Here is a 21,274-nt window from a genome sequence, read left to right as displayed (position 1 = left end):
TATGTAAAATTCCTAAGTGCCAGCTGTGGTTTCCAGGCATCAGAGCAGTTTCAGTTTATGCACCTGTGGCAAGCCTGTTAGAGGAACTTCAATTCTGTTGATTTTAATTAAAATGTGTCATCACAGGTGTAACGATTGGAGCTTAGCAACATGTTTATTACACTATTTAATCATTACAGGTAGTATTTCAAAATTGGGAGCAAGCTTATGTTCCCTTGTTGTTGTTTAGTCGTTTAGTCGTGTCCGACTCTTCGTGACCCCATGGACCATAGCACGCCAGGCACTCCTGTCTTCCACTGCCTCCCGCAGTTTGGTCAAACTCGTGTTCGTAGCTTCGAGAACACTGTCCAACCATCTCGTTCCTAGAACACACAAAAATGAGGGATTCTGTGTTGAACTATCATAATTTTGCTACCTTTGCTTAATACCTGGCTTGCAAGAGTTCTGGGAAACTCAAAAGCACACTATTTTGTGGCAGCACTATTGAGTCCTTAAAAAAGGTCTTAAACACATCTCAGAAGCTGTCAAAATGAATCAAATCAACTGCAAGAAATAAGAGCAGGCGCTGACTTCTAACACATACCAGTGCATCTTTACTATCGTGGAACTCCTTTTTAGAGGACCCACATTGTGGTTTGGGGAAGAATGAAAATTTAAATTGTATCAGGGAATCTGTTTAAGTTTTGGTCTTATTGTCATTTGTATATATATGTGCTACTGTAAGCTGGTTTGAAGCCTTTTGTTAGAATAGCAGTACTGTACTGTAAACTATTTTAATGAATTACAGAAAAACATAAGACGGTTCAGTAAACCATTTTGAAAAGATAATGTAAAAAAGGCACTAAGAAATTTGGGGTGCGGGGAAGGATATTAGTCATTACTGCTTCTTGCAAGGGAATAATGTCTTGTAATTGGGTATTCCATGGGTGACGAGTTTTGCTTAGAGTGGATTGTAAGGCATTATGATATTTCCCAGAGCTGCTAGGACTATGGGTAACAGAACCTAGCTTCTTGCCCAGGGGTCAGCAAACTTTTTCAGCAGGGGGCCGGTCCACTATCCCTCAGACCTTGTGGGGGGCCGGACTATATTTTGAAAAAATATATGAACGAATTCCTATGCCCCACAAATAACCCAGAGATGCATTTTAAATAAAAGGACACATTCTACTCATGTAAAAACATGCTGATTCCTAGACCGTCTGCGGGCCGGATTTAGAAGGCGATTGGGCCGCATCTGGCCCCCGGGCCTTAGTTTGGGAACCCCTGTTCTTGCCCCACCACTACCACTGGGTGCCAGTATTGGTGTCTGGGATGAGGCTTTTAACCCAGCAGAGAAAGACTGTCTGGGTCTAGTTGAAACTCCCTATTAACTTCAGTAGCTGTCAAAGCCTATGATGAACCTGGGTTTGTCCAGTGGAAGATGGCTGTCAGGCATGACACCAACTGCTAGTGTTACCTCTTGCCATTGTTAGTGGTATAGTTAAGGGAGTACAGCAGGCATCCCCAAACTGCGGCCTTCCAGATGTTTCGGCCTACAACTCCCATGATCCCTAGCTAACAGGACCGGGGAAGAGGGGAATTGTAGTCCAAAACATCTGGAGTGCCAAAGTTTGGGGATGTCTGGAGTACAGCTTTGGGACTATTGGAGCAATGGTGATGTCATCTTCTGCAGCACCAGGGTAAAGGATGGTTTTGACAACACCTTAGCCTCCAATACTATACTGCAACCTTCCCCAACTCTTCAGATGTTCAGGACTGCAGCTCTCATCATGGCCGATGCTTAGAGATTATGGGAGCTGTAGTCCAAAAATCTGAAGGGTACCTGCGTAGTTGCATATTCTATCCTGTTTAACCTTCCATTCACCCCCCCCCCCAATCCGCGTTGTTGGCATCTGTCTCAAGAGACAATGGAATGTACCTCCAGGGGTGAAGTCAAATCGCTGCTTTAGCAGCATTGAAGTGACCTTGGGGCTCAAGTCTGGGCAGTACATATGGAAATTCTGAGCCGCCTCGACCTTACAAGACCCCTTGCTGATGTGGTTCAAAGGAAAGCAGAGCTTGGCTGCAGGAGTTGCTGGAAGGAGGCATACAGGGTGCCATCCAACCATCTTAGGGACTCCATTCTGAGGGATTACTCCTTAGCCTTTTCTTTTCCCACAGATATCCTACAAGGCAGCAGAGGTTTAGAATCAGTTTCCCCTAAAGGTGGACAAATTACTCCAGAAAGAGCATAATGCGCTCCCACCAGAGGTCCTACCCCTTCCAGTGTATTATCTACAATGTAACCACTCTGTGAAAGAACAGTCTCTCCTATCCTTTGAACAGAGAAATTACATCCCAGTAGCTCTTCTGTCTTTTTCTAGCTTGTAAGTCCCTTGCTGTAGATACATTCTTTGTATGGCACCATGTACATGCATACTAATATAACAGTACAGGGATACTTTTCCAGTTTTAAACAAGCTCTGCTTTGTTTCTAGTACAGTGGTGCCTCGACTTACGAATTTAATCCGTTCTGAAGGCACCTTCGTAGGTCGAAAAATTCGTAAGTCGAAAAGCGCCATTGGAAACGTGATTTCCCATAGGAATGCATTGGAAACGGAAAAATTCGTAAGTCGAAGCAACCCCAACTAAAAATTCGTAAGTCGAAAAAACCCTATCTAAAACCGCTGCGGTTTCCGTTCGGATGTTGAGAAATTCGTAAGGTGCGGCCATTTGCCCCATTCGTAAGTCGAAAAATTCGGTTGTCGAGTCGTTCGTAAGTCGAGGTACCACTGTATTAAAATTTGTGTTTAGATTTAAGGTCAAGACTAAAATGCCTATACAGTACTGTAGATTGATAAGAATCCTGAGAATTTAAATTTCTGCTACAGCAGGGCTTCTTGCCGTCACTGGAGGAAGCAATGTTTCAAATACATCACGATTGAACAACAAACAACTTCACATCTTTTCTCACACCAACCAGCAACATAACACAACAGTATTCTTTAACGGGCTACCCTTTGTTTAATGAAAACAAAGTGAGACAGATGAAAGTTTGGACCCCTGTAAGTTAACTACTGTTGCCAGGTATGAGAATTTCAGCTGGAATTTCATGATTCTTTTAAGATAGGTGAAAGCCTGAACTTGTTATGTGCACAGTAAACTTTTTAGAATGTTTAGAACAGGCATCCCCAAACTTCGGCCCTCCAGATGTTTTGGACTACAATTCCCATCTTCCCCGACCACTGGTCCTGTTAGCTAGGGATCATGGGAGTTGTAGGCCAAAACATCTGGAGGGCTGCAGTTTGGGGATGTCTGGTTTAGAAGCAGACATCACCACTGACACTATAATTAATATTCTAAACAACTTTTGAGATGAAGCCATGTTGCCACTGACACAGACTTTGCCATTTTGGATCCACATGGTTGTGCTTATACCCATTCAATCTCTGGCTTTACTGTATTTTTAAATAGGGGAGGGGGGAGAACTAGAACCTGTAGCCAAGTCTGCTCCCTTGCCCTCATCTTTCACATTGTTACATTTTGTTCTTTAACAAGCATACTGAGTTCTATAGTCATTGTGAATAGTTTTCTTGAATATATGGCTAATCAAGGTATACATAATTTACAGACACTAAACAATTTTGCTTTCTGCTTCAGTAAACTGTTACTGGTACTTTACAAGAGACAATCACCACTTACAATCCAGAGAAAACAGACTCAATATCCCCATTATGGGAGGACATGCTATTCTTCATATAAGGCATTGGTTCTGTTGGTCTGTTTTTACAGAGAACAGGTAACAGCTTAGCTCCTAATTGATTCAGAAATTGATTTCTTTAAAAATACAAACTGCAAGCATCTATAATACATAGTAATTGGCTTGATTAGAGTTTACCAACAATAGCTCAATATTACTGCTATGGATATAGATTTCACCTGTTATGGTTTGATAAACAACTCAATTGGAACCCTATGGTGCTCTTTTGCATCTTACTCTAATGGGTCAAGTTTTTCTTTTTAAAATTATTAATCTTGGCAGCTAGGTTTTAATTCCTTACCTCTCAAAACTGCATATACAAAAGTTAGGTTTCATGGAAGTTTAAATGTATAACAAAATAAAAATGTATGAACTCTCGGCTTTCATATACACAGCACATTCCTTAGTTTTTCTTTGTTTACAGTGCTCTTAATGAAGCATAATTGCACCAGCGTATATATATAAAGTATACAATTATGTTTTCTAGTTGTAGGACATGCAATCTTAAAAGTACTTTTACAGGTTATGCAAGAGACAAAACTGAAAAAGTGCAGGAATGTACAATGCAGCAGAGATTTGCCCCAACATACACACTGGAGTACAACTCACCGCCTCAATCCCTCTCATGATCAGATCCATGATCAGAGTATTCATCTATATCGATAACAGGTTCATAGGTAAACTTGCAGATCAAACTCCTATCCTGCTTTTCAGTGAACTCCAAACATAGTTGAGTTTTTAAGTGACTGGCACAACTCTGTAGCATACCAAACTGCCCAACAAAGCCAAAACAGCAGTGTAAAAGCAAACTGCACAGGGGAAAACAGAAACTACAACATACCTACCACTACCACACCAATGACTTTATTTTTGAGATTTTACTAAGTGATTACAACTGATCAGTAGTCTTAGTACATGTCCATGGCTTATACGGAAAGTCTTTGATTTTGCGTCTTATTACAGAGGCAATAAGAAACTCTGAGCAGTGTTCTGGAGCTATTACGGTAAAAATCCAACCAGTATGACGGTTAATACTTTGATAATTGCATGCCGCTTCCCCCAGGTCACCTTCCTTATTTGTGAACTTTTGTATTCAGTCTGGATCAGAAACATGTTCTACCTCCACTTCTACAGTTTGAATGGCTTCTGTGACCTCAGTCATTTTTTGTCCTTGTTGTGCCAACACATAATTGACGACCTGCATGATACTTTGGTCAGAAAGTGTGGAAACTGTTGTACAGTCTTCAGCAGTTGCAGGTGTTTCCAGTGTTTCTTCAGTCACTACTACTGTTTCAATCTCTTCACTGCAAACCTCTGTTTCTTGTTCCGGCACATCAGATGCTAGAATGCTGATGGCATGTTCTACTTGGGTTCCCTGATTATGAAACTGAAGTGTGTCCTTTTCCAGCATAATTTTACAAGGTACATAATCCCGGTGGAACTTGGTCATGTGCTTTCTTAAGGTACGGGCATCTATGTAGGCTTCATTGCATACTGGACAAACGTAAGGCCTCTCTCCAGTGTGTGACCGTACGTGGCGCTTTAAAGAACGTGCATCAGCCCAAGCCACTCCACAGGTTAGACATTCAAAGGGTTTAACACCTATTTAACAAAATAAAGAAAGAAAGGAGGTAACAACGTTTGAAAGGCTAAGCAAAACCTACTGGTTACCAAAAGTGTAATTAAGAAATACTCCTGTATCAATTAGTTCAGACCCCCAAATTACAATAGAGTACTCACTCTTTTTTCATCTATCCATGTTACAATATATTGCTACCAGACACTTGGAGCGTTTTCTGCATTTGAACCTTTGTTGAAATAGTGTTTTTATTAACATTACAATACTTTCCTTAATGATTTACTGCATGGGTGGGCGACTGGATCTGGCCAGTGGGTCAAATGGTTATCCTCCTGTAGTGTGGGCAAACACTGGCACATGACACCCAGTCACCTTCTGCCCGCAGGTGTCTTCAGGGGCCCCTTTCAAAGTGCTCTTGAACAATGCTTTGAAAGGTGCTTCTGAAGAGCCAACAATCAGCTGACACCTTGCTCAGTGCTTTGCTTAAGCAACACTGATCAGCTGCTTGATGGTGTCTGCAAATGCCCTTACAGCTGAGCCAGCTTTCTTCCTGCCCCACACCTGAAGACATTGGGCATGTCCAAAATGGCATTGCAGGCCCAATGGGGAGCCCTGGTGAGTCTAATCAGGTCTGGATTCATAAAGCATACTTGGAAGTCACTAAGTCCGCTACAAAGATGTATGCAGAAAAATTATACGGAGCGAAGAAAACCATGGCAGTCTGGCTACAGCATGATAGTCTCATTTGTTCATTAATTTTTCATCATTTCATAGATGCACCACTTATTTATACGCAGTCCATTATTTCTAGCCTAGCTCAAAGCAGTGCTGACAAGCCATTTCCCCCTTAAATTTAATGTTTTCTAAGTCCCCATTTTTATTCATTTATTGAAACATGGCACTATTCTTAAAGTTAAACTTGTCAGATTTACCCTCATGGTTGTTCATGTGTCTTCTGTACTCCCGAAGCTGGGTGAATTTTCTCCCACAGTGCTCACAAATACGTTCCAAATTTTGCTTTGCTCTTCCTTTTTTCCCATGAGTTGCTTTCTTGACATGCCTTCTGTACAAAGCTTTCTCATAGAATTCTTTGCCACACACATTGCACCTAAAAAAACAAGAGAAGACAATTAGCGCAGGATAGAAAAGTCCTAAAAGTACAGTGGTACCTCTACTTACGAATTTAATGCGTTCCGAACGCACATTTGTAAGTCGAAAAAATTTGTAAGTTGAATCCCATAGGAATGCATTGGGAGAAAAAATTCGTAAGTAGAAGCAACCCTATCTAAAAATTCGTAAGTAGAAAAGATCCTATCTAAACCGCATCCAAGATGGCGGATGGAGCTCCATTCGTAAGTAGAAACATTTGTAAGTAGAGTTATTCATAAGTAGAGGTACCACTGTATTTATAACTCTTACAATAATGAGTATTTGGGCTGGGAAGTCATTTTTACCCCAATCAGATTACTTGGTGAGTATAATGGTACCTCAGTTTAAGTACTTAATTGGTTCTGGGGTGCCATTTGCTCCCTGAAAAGTACTTAAATTGAGGGGCGATTGTGTGCGAAGCACTGATAGAGCGCTTCTGCGCATGCGCGCGCGGCAAAACCCAGAAGTAAACCGAAAGTACTCAAACCGCAGCGGACTTAAACCGAGGTATAATTATACAAAGTCCCTGTGTGGCATGAGTTGCAAGTGCACTGTACTCTTTATTCCTCATGCTACAATTGCATTATACATCTTTTTCTAGAACCCCAATAGGACACACAGTGTATAATGGATAGCCGCAGGCTAAATTCCATATGGGCTAATCTGTTAAACAACTTTTGAAAACCACCACCACTACCCTGTGTTGTGAAGGAGGCTGGAGTACCTCCAGGTCACAACAAATGTAGCAAGCTTCCTTTTAACACATTAAGAAACTTTTAGGAGCTGTAGGAAGTCTAGTGGCCGAGTTGAGGCGATAATCAAAATACTTCCTGATAGCTGTGACACAGAATTTTAAAATATGTATACAAAAGACATTCCATTATGCACAAGCATAATTACAAAGTACACACTGACTTGGCTACAGGTCTTTTATCTTATTATTTATTCAAAGCTTAGACTAGTTAACTTGATTTACCTGTAAGGCTCAGTAACAGAATGGGACTTCACATGGGAATACCAATCTTTTTTCCAACTATAGCACTTTCCACAAGATTGGCACTGGAATGGTTTCACCCCAAGATGCTTGTTCATGTGCTGTCGGAGATCTCGGGGTTCATAGAAACTTTTCTCACATCTGAAACAGTACGCAATTGTACACATTTGGTTAAAGGAACCTACTGGGAAAGGTTTGCAAAGCACTCTGGGCAGCGCTTCCCAAATGCCTCCCAAATGGCTGTTGGGCACTTGAGAAGTGATGTGCAGAGAGCATTTCCAAAGTGCTTTGTATGGCACTTCTGAAATGCCCAACAGCCAGCTGGTTGCCATTGAATCGTTGAGTTGGAAAGGGACCACAAGGATTATATAGTCCAGGGGTGGCCAAATCCCAAGAGACTGTGATCTACTCACAGAGTTAAAAACTGGCAGTGATCTACCCCCTTTTTTGGGTTCAGGTAAAGGTTGTTGAGCTTTTTTTTTAGGAAGGAAAGCCCTATTTTTTAGGGGTTCGGGTCAAAGTTGTTGACCTTTTAGGGAGGAGGAAAGCCACATTTTTGGGGGGTGTAGGGCAAAAATGTTGAGCTTTTTTGAGGGGAACCAATGTTGTTGAGCTTCTTTGGGGGGAGCCAGTGATCTACCACAGATGTCCAGTGATCTATCGGTAGATCACAATCTAACTGTTGGATGTGCCTGATTATAGTCCAAACCAAACAACCCTGAGATTAAGAGTCTCATGCTCTACCAACTGAGATATCTCAGTGTCATGTGTCTTGGAAGCAGGGAGCCAAGCTTCATCCTTCTCTGCCCCACACGTGACATGTTAAGCGGGCATGGCTTGCCTGAAACAGCCTGGCAGAATTATGTAAAAGTAACATGGGAATTCATTTTGATACCCAATGAAATTGGCAAAAATATACTTAAAACGTTTAAAGGCTTGCAATTCTATTCATACTTACTGAGTACACTGATATCCACGAATTTCAGGTTTTGGCTGGTGTTTCTTTATATGCTTGCTAAGTCCTGAAGCTCTATGGAAAGACTTTCCACAGTGTGAACAAAAGTATTTTGATTCTCCTGACAAAATAATAGGGGCAATGGCTTTAATAGATGCTATTGTATTCAACTTAAGGCAAAAACATTGAAAATGCTTTTGAAATGCATTTCCTTGCATGGTTTTGGCTAAAATATGAGAGAAGACAATGCGAGCAAATACAACAGGAAGGAGGTTAGTTGAGGAAAATGGATACTTTGCTCTCAGAGGTAGCAGCAGCTAGAGACAATCAGTGGAAGAGGTGAGCTGTTCATCTGGCCCCCCTCCACAGCTACTGGAATTCCTCCTCTTGAGGAAGCCAGATGTTTTTGCATCTTTGGTCCTCAGAAGGAATCCTTTCACACTCCAATCCCTGCTGATTGACTGACTGAGAGCCCAACTAGGCTCCATCTACCAGGAAGTGTAGGCGATAACAAGACCGGAGTTTTGGAGTCCATTGTCAGCAAAATGCTACCTTTTGAATTTTTGTTCTTGTTTTGTATTTTTATGTTGTGCAACATACTGTGATCTTCAGGTGAAAGGCGGTATGCAAGTTTAACGAAGAAGAAAAAGAATATTCACTGGGAAAGGGGGCATAGCTGCCAAGTTCTCCCTTTTTTAAAGGGAAATTCCCTTATGCTGAATAGGCTTCCTCATGAGAAAAGGGAAAACTTGGCAGCTATGAAAGGGGGTAGAGGCAGCAAATGGGATAAAAGGAAGGTGAGAGTAGGTAGATATGTTGTTGACAGTTACGGCACAGGGATAGCTAAGGCATGTTGCACCACACTCCAGTCTTATTACACATGTGGGAAAAATATTTAGGCATGGAATAATTGACTAATAATTCAACTGACCAATAATTCAAACATACTTTAGAGGAGGCCAGCTAAGGCAGAAGAAAGAAATGAGTACAACAGGGCCAAGAAGGCATCAGAATTATGGAGAAATCTGTAGAGATATGGTTCTATGGAAATGGAAGAAGCTCACAGGAGATGACAAATAGTTTGGGCAGTGACTACAGAAAAAACTGCGGGAACAAGGACTACAAAGAAGACAAGGGAAAAGCCTCACCCTGTACTACAGACAAATGGGGGATAAGTTGTGGTAAGGGATGCGGAGAAAATAATTTCATCCCCCCTTTTTTAGTTGATTCAACTGCTAACACCATGAATCAGAAACAATATTCATAAAATAAGCAATTAATATAAAATAAAACTGAATTTAATATACCAATTCAAAGCTGCCAGTTGAAAATAGAAACTCTAGAGCTCTAGTCTCTCAGCTCCCTCATCACATATGGCTGGAATGCTGAATTTCACTGAACTGAAACCACTAGCTAAATATTTGTAGTTTTGAGTGCATTCAGTTTATACACCCATGAAAGCAAAGTGCAGGTGCTACTTTTTCATTAATAAGAAAGGGTCTCTCTCATCTACCTGTGTGAATGCTTATATGCTCCTGAAGACTTCTTTTTGTGACAAAAGACTTATCACACAAGTCACATTTAAACTGCTTCTGTGCCTCATGGAGCGCAAGGTGCATCTTTAAACCGTGTTTGTAAGTAAACGACTTTCCACAAATCTGCAAGAGACCAAATTGTCAGCAAATGTTACCATCCTTCCAGACAGACAGCAACTACCTATGATAAAGGAAGCATTAGATGGTAAAGTAAGACCTCCTCTTCCCAATACGAGTAGTTTTATGGCAAAACTAGGAGACTAGGAGACAAAGGGATTTAGTATCCAACTAAACAGATCCATTAGTGCAACTACCTTTGGCTGCTAAAGGGACTTCACCTCCCTCTCCTCTCCTCTTCCTGTGCCCCCTTAAATCTGTTCTGGGGGGCTTCCCAACCCTCTGGAGCAGATTTGGGGAGTGCAGAGTGGGCATGTGGGAGAAGAGAGGGTGGCAAACCTCCCCTGTGAAAGCAGAAATCCTTGTGCTACCAGATCTACTTAGTTGGATACAGCCCACAATTTGTACCTGCAGAAGTAGTTTAGCATTTCAGCGAAGAAGAAAAAACTTATTCCAGTAAAACTCAAAGCTCCAGAGAGCATCTGAGAAATCATAGAATCATAGAGTTGGAAGAGACCACAAGGGCCATCCAGCCCAACCCCCTGCCAAGCAGGAAACACCATCAAAGCATTCCTGACAGATGGCTGTCAAGCCTCTGCTTAAAGACCTCCAAATAAGGTAATGCATACCCTTTAATGACAGTGCAAACTGAGATAATCATTGATGATCTTAGAAACCTAGCACAACCAATTCAAATTTCAGTCTTGAAAATTGCAAAACAGAAAATAAATGTAGCAAGTCTGCCTACTAAACTCCGAACACCTACGGTACACCTGCAAATGCAATTAGATGTTTTTATAATCAATGAATTCAATCGCTACTGTTCTGCTTGCATTAATAGCTTTTGATCCAGTGGAAGCATCAGCTAACGTAAGAAAAGGCCATTTTCTCCTATGCCCATTCCCCCTGCAGCCCTCACAACCTTCCAGTGGGTTGTTGGGAGGTCTTGAAGAACGAGTTGCTCAGAATATTTCAGGAGCGCGCAGGCACCACTGCTGGATCAAAAGCCGTTCTGCCAGTGGAATGGCAGCATTGGATTTCACCCAATACATATAAAAGCCAAACTGGCTGGGTGATATCAACATTAGTCGCAGAGCAGACACAATAAAATCAATAGGCTTCCGTAACTTACCTCAATTGATTTCAATGAGTCTACTCTGAGTATGACCTAGCTAAATATTATATCGGTATCATTGGAACCAATGCGAGTTTAAAAGAAATGTAGGCCATTGCGATTAAGTAAATGAAGCATGGTGGCCACAGCACCCATCTTTTTGAAGTAATGCAGAATCAAGATTTTAACTATGGTTTATAATTAATGAAAGGTTTCACAGCCTAATACTGAAGTTTTTCAAGGTTTTTCTAGGCTACATTAAAACTTAACTCAAAGTTCCCATCCACTTTTCCTTCATTTCAGCAGTATTCAGTGTTATAAATTCTGTTACTTTCAGATAGCGATTGAACTTCGTATAAGCTATAAGCCACATGGCTAAAATATTGCAAGAAATACATAAAAAATGTGAGGCCATAAAGCATTACTTTTACCTTACATGCATGTGGCTTTACACCTGTATGTTTCAACATATGGATTCTCAGAGAGTAGAGTTTAGGCAAACTTCTTCCACATATATCACAGATAAACTCCCGCTTAGTTCTGCCCTTCATAGCTGCACCACTCTCCTCTATACTGGCAGTTGCAACAGTCACTTCATTTTTTCGGGTATGGCGAACAAGGTGAGCTCGCAGCGAGGCACCATACTGAAACTCTTTTTTGCACAGCTGAGAAACATAAAAATGTTTTGATATGTCACTTGAAATCTTAACACTAAGAATCAGAGATCAACATTCATGTAACAGTTTTGTAACTGGAAGAGTTCTCTCCGTCTACTAGATAAGGGACTTACTTCTAAGTTTGCATACCTTACAGGTAAAAGTAATGTATAAATAGCAATGCATAGATCTGTGACAATTCAAATTCTAAAAGTCTGTTCCACTTTATGCATATTACAAATTGCAGACAGGAATGGCAACAACATTTGCCTTGTAACACTCCAAGTCTAGAGACTATGAATCTAAGCTATCTGACTGGAGAGCTGAAACATATTTAAGAGCAGTGATGAGAGTTTAAGTTGGAATTGTTATCTTTTGAGAAACCACGCTGGGAGATTACTGCAATGTTAAATGCCAATTGGATTATCGAAGGGAAGTGGTAGGCTGTACACAACTCAATTAATCTAGCGTTTAAAGAATAGAGAGATGTTGGACATGAAACATGAACTGATGAATGGAAATGACTATGTACTCATTCGCCTAGCATGACTAGTTTCAGCAAATTTAAAGGGAAATTTTAAAAATCTAATAGCAATGGAATTTAACACCATACACATTAAACCTGATTTATAGAAAAGGACAGGACAATTGCTGGAGCTGTGAGATGACACAGACAGATTTTTTTGCACATATATTGGGAATTTCCTATCTTTCAGAACTTTTGTAATATAATCAGTTACAAAAACTCTAGGGTACCCTAACCCTTGGTATCCTAAGATACTACTGGGATCATCTAAAAAACACAGTTCCAGATCTCAATCTGCTAGAAGCAACCAAACAATTTTAGCAGAAAACAACAGGGGGAAACAATGTTCCTCTAACAATATATTGGTTTGAGAAAATATGGTTTACTGTGAGACTGTTTAAATTAATATATTCTAGGAGAACACAGATTAACAAAACCAATAGATTTATTGAAAGATTCTCTATATTTCTTATGTTATAGAATGACAAATCTTAGGTAACGTTCAGTCGCATGATGCTTTTAATTTATTGTTAACATTTACATAACATTTGAGCCGTTTTTAAACTCTGTATTAAATGGTAATTTGTACATTTTTTAAAAAATAAAAAATAAAGTTAAGTAATAAATGCATGAACAAGCATTGCTACAGAAGTGCCAGTTTAGAGTAATTTAAAGGGGAAACTTACTGGACATTTAAAATTCTTTGTCCTTTCATGCTTCAGTGTGTGCATTATAAGAGCATAACGCCTCTGAAAAACCATTCCACATTCACCACATTTGTGCTGCGTTTCTGTCTCACTGTGCTCTGTCGTGTCTCTCTTGGGCTGCTTCATCTTCTTGCCTCTTTGCACTAGCTTCATGGCAACCTAATTGAAAATGATTGGTTACAATTAACATTACACAGGGGGGGGCGGGGAACTTAAAATCAACAACCCAAGTGGAATAGCAAAGGAAGTTTTCTTTTAAAATAGCTCAATTTTAGCAAAGGGACATGAGGAATATATATGTGATATTCCCCATAAAACCTACATGCTCGTATTAGCTCAGAATTCCTCAACATGTGAGCCCTCTTCAGACATTATTATGTCCATGTTGCTCTCCACTGGAGCAGAAGCGTGCCAGGTTATTCCACCACCTGTTTTCTGTGTGTACAGCACCCATGTATGTTAACACCAAAGTGTGTACAGCTAGAATTCTACGTGATTTGAGTCCCAGGTCACACTGGAGTCTTCACATGTTCAGCTGTATGTCTGACACATCCTTTGCTACAGATATTCATGCTGTACTTGCAGACTCCAAGGAGCAACACTATTTGGTATAGAGCAATGTAGGAGCTGCAATGACGAAAGTGGGCAATAATGGAGCACAAATCTAGTTTTGAATTAAGAGGCATGTCATGGCGAAGCTGTGATTACAGTTTTCTGCTTACACATTACCAAACCACTCTACAAGTACTTTACATATAGGCTGTGCTTACTCAAGGCTTCTACACATTAATTTATAGGTTCTCAAATGTTGCAATAAGCCTCCTGAAAGGAAGAAACAAGTTTGGGCATACTCACAGTGAAATCATCATCATTTATTAAATTTGTCCGTCGCTTTAGCTCACCCAGGCCAAAGCAACTTACAACCAAACAAATAGGCAATAAACCCCACACAGATATATTTCAATGAAGAGGAAACAGAAATATATCAATAACATCCCAACCACTTCTAAAAGGCCATAGATAGCTGAAGTCAAAGTCCTGGTTTGCTTGGTACCTAAAGATATATCTATACCTGATGGCAACAGGTGAGCCTCCCTGGGGGGAGTATTCTATAAACAGGGAGTTACCAGAGAAAAGGCCTGAACTTGGGTTGCCACCCTCTGGACCTTCATATGGGAAAAAGCGGTCCTTGAATATCTCCTGCATATCTTTCTAGTGAATTCACATCCTTTGGCAAGACCCTATTATGTCCCCTGATGTTAGGGCTACAGCAGGAAGCAGTGAGATCTCAAACCAACAGTGGAACTAGAATTGTTTTCTTCTACTGTTGAATTTACTTTTGTTGACTGTTTTAATCATTACATCTGTTGATGTTACGATTTTGTATACATTACATCTTTTAAAAAATTTTTTTTATTGTAAACTGCATTGGAAGCCTTGCTGGGATTGAAATGCAAGAAAGGGAAACAAAGATATATCCTTATTTTTACAAACACACACACACACACACACAGTGGACACAAATAAAGGTTTTCATCTTTGGACGGGAAGATTTTGAGCATACCTGCTGAATGGCTGATTTGGCTGCCGGTTTTCTATTTTGTAGTTTTTTCTCAATGCCCTTGTGCAACTTGATATAGCCACCCTCACTCACAGAACGCTGACGTAGCTTGCTTTTGTAGGTGTCATCTTGACCAGAAACTGAGGTTTCTGACTGAGACTGAGGAGTGCTCTGCATTTTACATGGCCTGCCACGTTTTCGCTTAAGTCCTTCCCGATTATCTTCAGAGGCAGCATCTGCATTTGTTTCACTAATCACGTTTTGTTCACTTCCATCGTTCTGATCAGTATCACTTTCTGCCTGAGTGCTGATAATAACTTGTTCTGCTGCTGGAGGCTCTGACTGCACTACAGAAACAGTCTGATTTGTGGTACATTCTACGGTTTGGGTTTTTTCTTCAGTTTCGGTCATTTCTACACAAGTAGATTGCACTAGAGGCTCTGGAGGATTGTCCACGAGATGCTCTGAAGCAGTTTGCGGTGCAGCCTCAGGCGTAGCCATTTCTTCCACCTCAGTACTCAAACATGTTCCGTTCACAGTTGCTACAGCATCTTCTGTAGGTAAAGGCTGCTCCACGCTGTCCGCTGGGTTCAATGGGATTTCGTTCTGCTCTGAAAGATTCTGAGCTACCTCACTTTCGTTCTGCTCTAAAAGAGTTTGAGCTACCTCACTTTCGTTCTGCTCTAAAAGAGTTTGAGCTACCTCGACTATCTGAACATCTCCTTTTTGGTACACTGTGATTTGTTTATCTTCCATTTGCTTGTGCACATTTTCGCAGATTTCCAGGACTTCTGTCATGAGGAGATGTTGGGCCAGCTCAGCTACAGCTGCCATATTGCAGAAATCAAACGTCAGCTCTGAGGTATAAGCAAATTCTAGCAAAGGGAGGAAGCTGGCCTTGCGAAAGCCTGCAAAAAATAAGAAGGTGACAAAAGGGTTTTAAGAGATGATCACTAATTTATTTAGAAATAAATTGTTGTTTTTGTTCATTACCAGCTAACTATAATAACAGCCTCAAACCATATGAACAAAGTCCTTGGGGATAATTTTTGATTTGTATGACCACATTCTTGGAGTTCCGAAGGGCAAATTAGGCAACTTTGGGAGGAATACCCGAGAAATGCAGCTGAAGGATTTTGGAAATCAGACACATATAATTTCTATACCACCCTTCATCCAAAGACCACAGGATAGTTTATAATATGGCAAGCATCAAACAGGCTCTTTTCAGCAGTAACCCAACATCTTGTGGAATTTTCTCTGTAAGGCAGTATGTATGGCCTTGTTGCTATCTGCCTTTGAGCATATCTTTAAAAACTTCTGTTTTGTTCAGAGTTTTATTAATTTTTAATGTGTGTCACTGCTCTCTGATTATTTTATCTGGTTATTTCAATATTTTTGATCTGTAATTAATATACTTAATATATATTTACTGTAAGTCTTGGGGAAGTGACTTGTCCTGAAAGGGCAGGGTAAAGATCTATTAAATAAACAAACCAGCTGGGGAATTTTGTCTGGCTAAATCAGCTACCTATCAATCTAAGCAGAGTATGCAAATAGACAAAATGAAATCAAGCATTCAGTCGTCTTTGATGGTGTGTGTGTGGAGGGGGGGACAGGACAGGAGAAGATACCCTACAGGTTTTCAACATCTTTTCTATTTGACCAAAAAACAACAAGTGAATAGCTTTTTTAAAAAAGTTAAATATCTTATTTATTAGGGTTTTAGTTGTTGTTGTTGCTTAGATCAGTTTACCTGAAAGATCCACCACAGCTTCATGACTGGAAACAGCTCCTTTTTCGATGAAAAGTTCTCTGAAGTACTCACTGTTGGCTGCCAATATAGATTTGTGTGCTTTGTACACTTCACCTTCAATAAGCAAAGTAACATCACAAAACTGATTGGAAAGCCGCTGCTGATTCAGTTGGTTTAAGACTGACAGAGAATGCTTTGGAGAAGTTTGTTTCACAAGACCTTTACTATCAACCTGGGTTTTTTTTTTAAAAAAAGAAAAAGTAACAAGGAGTGTGTTTAAACTTTGTTTACTTGTAAATCCTAGTTTAAATCTTTTATTTACATCATTAAATAATACAAATAAAAAATAAACCTAGGTACCAGATTGTATAAAAAGTTACTTACAAAAACAAGCTCATGTTTGGCTATTGGCTTCTTTTTCACAGGTTTTGGCAAAGCTGCTGGAAGCGACGCCGAGTTACTTAATTCGTCATCTGTTTCATTACTGTCTTCGTGAGATATTGTGTCTAAACCTAGTTCTTCCAGCATTTCAGAAGGATCAGACAAAGATCTGGAACGATCCAATTTTTCCTGGCATTTGCTACATTCCTTAATATAATCTTTAACTTGCTTCAGAATACCTAAAGAAAGGCATACAAAAAAATTATTGTAAATATTGCTTCATGGATGCAAAAAAAGGATGTACAGTATTCACCTTTGCCCTTTCAGGTAATATTCAGCATGTAATTCTAGAAAATGACAACATTTGTCTTTCATTTTGATGATAATTCCACTCAGACTGTATGGAAACAGAATCAACAAGAATCAACAATTCCACCTTCTACTAGACCTCCTTGTGTGACTTAGTGTCAGAGTCGCATGCAATTGATTCAAGACATCCACTCCTTCAAGCTGCATCTCAATGTTGCTTACTTGACCCTTCCTCCTGATCCATGTGCCAAATCATGGTAATGAGGCACTTGCTGAAAGCTGCACACATTTCCATGCAACATGGGCCTGCCCACCACTTTTTTTCTTTTGCAATTCCCACACTTAGGAACCAACAGCACAGGAAGTTCCTCAGCAGATATATCTTTGTTAGACCGATTGCCAAGTCACCTTCTTTGACCCTCTGAGAAATGCTCCTGGTTCACAAGCAAGCCTGTGCATAATGCTGCTAAAGGTTTTTTTTTTTTGGTCCTTTGTAGACAATGTTTAGGGTCTACAATCCCTGCCAAGTTGGTCCTCTGCCTACACAGCAGTGAATTGCTATATTTATATGCTTGAAGTTGCTAATCTTCTTTCTGTGAGGTCCTCCCATTGCAGGCTTTAAAAAACAAACCCCAAATAAGATACTGTGCTAGATATACGGGAAAACTTTATATTTTGAATTAAAATATTCTTAATAACACAATTGTTTTTAAACCATCAATGCCTCTGCAGGTCCACTGTATTAGATCTTCTCTGAAACAGTTATATTATCTAATGAACACATTAGCACATTCCACACAGCTGAACTATCCACTTAACCATGTTAATGTCTACTCTTATTTTTGCTCTTTATAGTTATGCAAAAAAGAAAGAAAAAACATTGCAAAAACAAAGTGCGCTTCCAAGATTTCAGAAAAACAACAACTTGCAGTCAACCTGTTTACTCAAAAATTAATCCAGTTGGTTGGAATAGAATTTTTTCATCTGGAAATAGGAACTTACTTGAAGCTCTGCTGAAATCAGCAGAACTTGTTTCCCAATGAGCACAGTTGAAACTAGACTTCCCATCTAGGCATACAAATGACCACTTGACTATTATTATGGTATACTTAGTAAGAGAGTGCTTGCCACACCGAGCCAAATCTTGGCTTAGAGCGAACCTGAAGGCTCCTGGAGAGGAGACCCTAGCCACTGTGCTCCTAAATCATGGTTTAGGTCTTCTAGTCAAATCTTGGTTACAGGATAAACCTTGGAGAGAGCCAAACAATGAGCCAACATGCTAAGGCTTATGCTATGGCTTAGTTCTACATGCAACAACAGGAAAACCAACAGAGAGGACAAGTGGCTGGGATGTCTTAGATGGGAGTATCCTTGTGAGAACCAGGTCAGGGTGATGCCCACTGAACACAAGCAATCTATGTAAAATGATAAACGTTAGAATAAAAACGAGACATCTACCTAAGTTCCAATGTACCATATTTTGGAGTTCTAAAGCATTTCCATGGGGGGGGGGCACCGAGCTGAAGACACTGAAAACTACGTTAGTGACTGATTCACCTTTTTCATTGCAAGACTCGGTGCTACAGCCAAAATCCACAAAGCAGCCCACCGCCCTTCTTGTCAACATCGCACACTCTGCCTGAGCCCAGACTGCAAGGGATTCTACATTGGGGCCGGGCAGGCTACCCAAAGGCGAGCACATGCTCACTAAGGTACAAGACTCGGGTGCATTCGGGTGTGTGTGTGTGTGTGTGTGTGTGTGTGTGTGTGTGTGTGTGTGTGTTTAAGCGGAAACCCTCCCCCTCAGAGTTCGTCCTAGGACACAGCCAACCCCTCGCTCCCCTCCGACCCGTCTTGCAGCAGCTCCGAGGAGGAGGAGAGCTCCGTCCGCCAAGACCAGGGGCGGCGCTCCTCGCCCGGAGCAGGAGGTGTGGCGGGCGCGTGTGTCGCTTGGCTCGCTCGGGCCCGTAGACCCGTCGCTTCCCCGCTCCCCTCACCCACGCTTTCCCCGCGCCGCGCGCGCCGCTCACCTCGCCACCAGTAGCGCTTGGACAGGCGCTGCCAGGTCTGCAGGCGCGTCCGGTGGGCGCCGTCGGGCTCCAGGTGCGCCGCTCGGATGAGCCGGGCGCGGCGCTCGGCCTGCAGCACCACCTCGAGCTCGGCGAAGCGCTGCTGGTCCCGCTGCCGGCGCTGGTAGTAGAGGGTCCCGCCGCGCACCACGTAGCAGGCGGCCGCCTTGCGGATCTTGCGCTTGGCGTTGCCCTCGGTGCCCGGCGCGTAAGGCTCGCGCTCGTTGGTCAGGTAGCGCAGGATGGCCAGGTAGCTCTCCTCGCTCGACATGGCCGGGCGCGCGATGGAGGGACGCCCGCCCGCCCGGACCTTTCCTCCTCACTCGGTTTCCCTAGGCTCGCTTCTTTCTCTAGCCCCCACCCCACCCTCCCGCGGCGGCGGAGGGAGGGAGGATTGGGACAGCGGAGCCGTTTGAGGGAGGTGGGGTGCGCACTTGGGGTCCCTCGGAGGCGAAGGGGGACGGGGAGGCTGGGGTGGGGGAAGCGTCTCCTGTCACAGGTTGCCAGGAAGGAGACGGGACAGGGGTGGGTGGCTGGGTAGGTGCGAAAAGCAAGAACGGGGAGCTGGGGGGATGGCGAGAATGGTCGGGGGGGAAGCAAGTTGCCTGATGTGGTAAAAGCAAGCCGTCGGGTCTAGACTAGAGTCAGGCCCCAGGGGGTGGAACTGGAGTTTCGCGGTCCGCGGCGACGGGTGGGAGGAAGAAGCTCGGGCAGCAGGATCAACGGAAAGACAAAATGGCTGCTGCACAAGCGGAAGTGAGGTCAGGGATAGATGTCGCCTAGCCCTCAACGGAGATGAGGGAAGGGGTTTGGGGGCGGGGGAAATGCCGCCATGTTTGGAGCGGGCAAGTGATGCCCGGTTCAGCTCGGGTTAGTGGCTACCTAAGCACAGGCGATACTACGTAGGGCCGGTGTTTCGGCTGCCGCAGCCATCTTTAAAGCAGGCAAAATATCCCATCCAAACGTTGCAGTAGGCTTAACCGTGTTTGTTCTTTTATCTAAAATACTCGTATGGCTGTGTAATAAATTGTGAACTCAATGTAAAGTAATTTATTGAAAGATCAATAGCTAATTTGTTGAATTGCCTCATCTGAATCTTTGGTTTTAGATTTCGTGTTCTATTGGATGAGACAACTCCAAGTCATTACATAGGGACAACCTTGGTGCGTCTAAGAAGTGTGCATGCACACGAAAGCTCATACCAATGACAAACTTAGTTGGTCTCTAAGGTGCTACTGGAAGGATTTTTTAAATTTTGTTTTGACTATGGAAGACCAACACAGCAACCTACCTGTAACTACCTCAGTATTGTATACTAACAAATGACTCCAGTCCTATGTTAAAGAAATTGTATGCAAGGCATGTGCTTTACTGCTGCTCTTCTGAACTTTCTCTCCACTCTTTAAAATAAGGCCAAACAATTGAGAATATGGAAAATGAAATTACCTTTATGCACTGTATATAATTGATATACAGCAGGGGTTCCCAGACTACGGCCCCTGGGCCGGATGCGGCCCAATTAGCCTCCCAATCCGGCCCGCGACGACCCCCGCCGCCCGCTCTTACGGCGCGCGGCGATCTTCAAAATCGGCAAAAAATTGCCGAAAATCCTTTGTGCACATGCATATGGGCTTCTCCCGACCCAGAAGAGGTCATTTCCGATGCACTTCCGGGTCGGGGGAGGCCCATACGCATGCGCACAAGCGATTTTCGGCGATTTTTTCCCGACTGTGTGCGTGTGCGCATGCGCACGGGCGCGCACTCCCCTGCTCTCCGGCCCGCCGCGCGGTCGGCGCAGTGGGCACTGGCCCGAAGCCCGGTAAGTCTGGGGACCCCTGATATACAGTATAAGGTCTAGTGACATGCCACACAAGTGCCCATCTCAGATTTCTGTGCAATCTGAAGAATACTATTAAGGTTCTGCTCATATGCAGATAAGCAGAACAGCAAAATTCTATATTTTTTATTCAGCTCTCAAATTAATGGAACTTCCTTGTGTATGTATATACCAGTAATTGCTTCTTATAAGCCCATCTATTTCAATGTAGTATCAGGCTATATGGTTTTATCAGGCAGAATCACCTAATGGAATAAGTCAAGGTAGTGTGTAGGGTGCACCGTGTCTGG

The 21,274-nt window shown here is 42.2% G+C and overlaps 1 protein-coding gene across 1 annotated transcript; it reads right to left on the bottom strand.

Moving 5' to 3' along the window:
* Window positions 1–156: 156 nt before the first annotated feature.
* On the bottom strand, window positions 157–19,866 carry ZBTB11 (zinc finger and BTB domain containing 11). The gene is made up of 11 exons (XM_035116033.2): window positions 19,109–19,866; window positions 16,773–17,008; window positions 16,389–16,620; window positions 14,636–15,540; window positions 13,051–13,230; window positions 11,614–11,847; window positions 9,930–10,074; window positions 8,420–8,537; window positions 7,444–7,602; window positions 6,251–6,426; window positions 157–5,341 (listed from the first exon to the last, which is right to left on the bottom strand). Exons 1-11 carry the CDS (start codon window positions 19,416–19,418, stop codon window positions 4,833–4,835), a joined length of 3,204 nt encoding a protein of 1,067 aa, XP_034971924.1. The 5' UTR covers window positions 19,419–19,866; the 3' UTR covers window positions 157–4,832.
* Between the last annotated feature and the right edge of the window lie 1,408 nt (window positions 19,867–21,274).

Source organism: Zootoca vivipara, chromosome 4 (assembly GCF_963506605.1).
Source record: "Zootoca vivipara chromosome 4, rZooViv1.1, whole genome shotgun sequence".
NCBI lineage: Eukaryota > Metazoa > Chordata > Lepidosauria > Squamata > Lacertidae > Zootoca > Zootoca vivipara.
This window is presented reverse-complemented; position numbering and strand designations above follow the sequence as displayed.

Coding starts and splice junctions, on each gene's coding strand:
- ZBTB11 (XM_035116033.2), bottom strand. CDS start 19,418: ATGTCGAGCGAGGAGAGCTACCTGGCCATCCTGCGCTACCTGACCAAC. Junction 11,848..13,050: donor CAAAGAATTTTAAATGTCCA/GTAAGTTTCCCC, acceptor TATGTTTCTCAG/CTGTGCAAAAAAGAGTTTCA. Junction 6,427..7,443: donor TCTGTTACTGAGCCTTACAG/GTAAATCAAGTT, acceptor TTGTTTTTTTAG/GTGCAATGTGTGTGGCAAAG.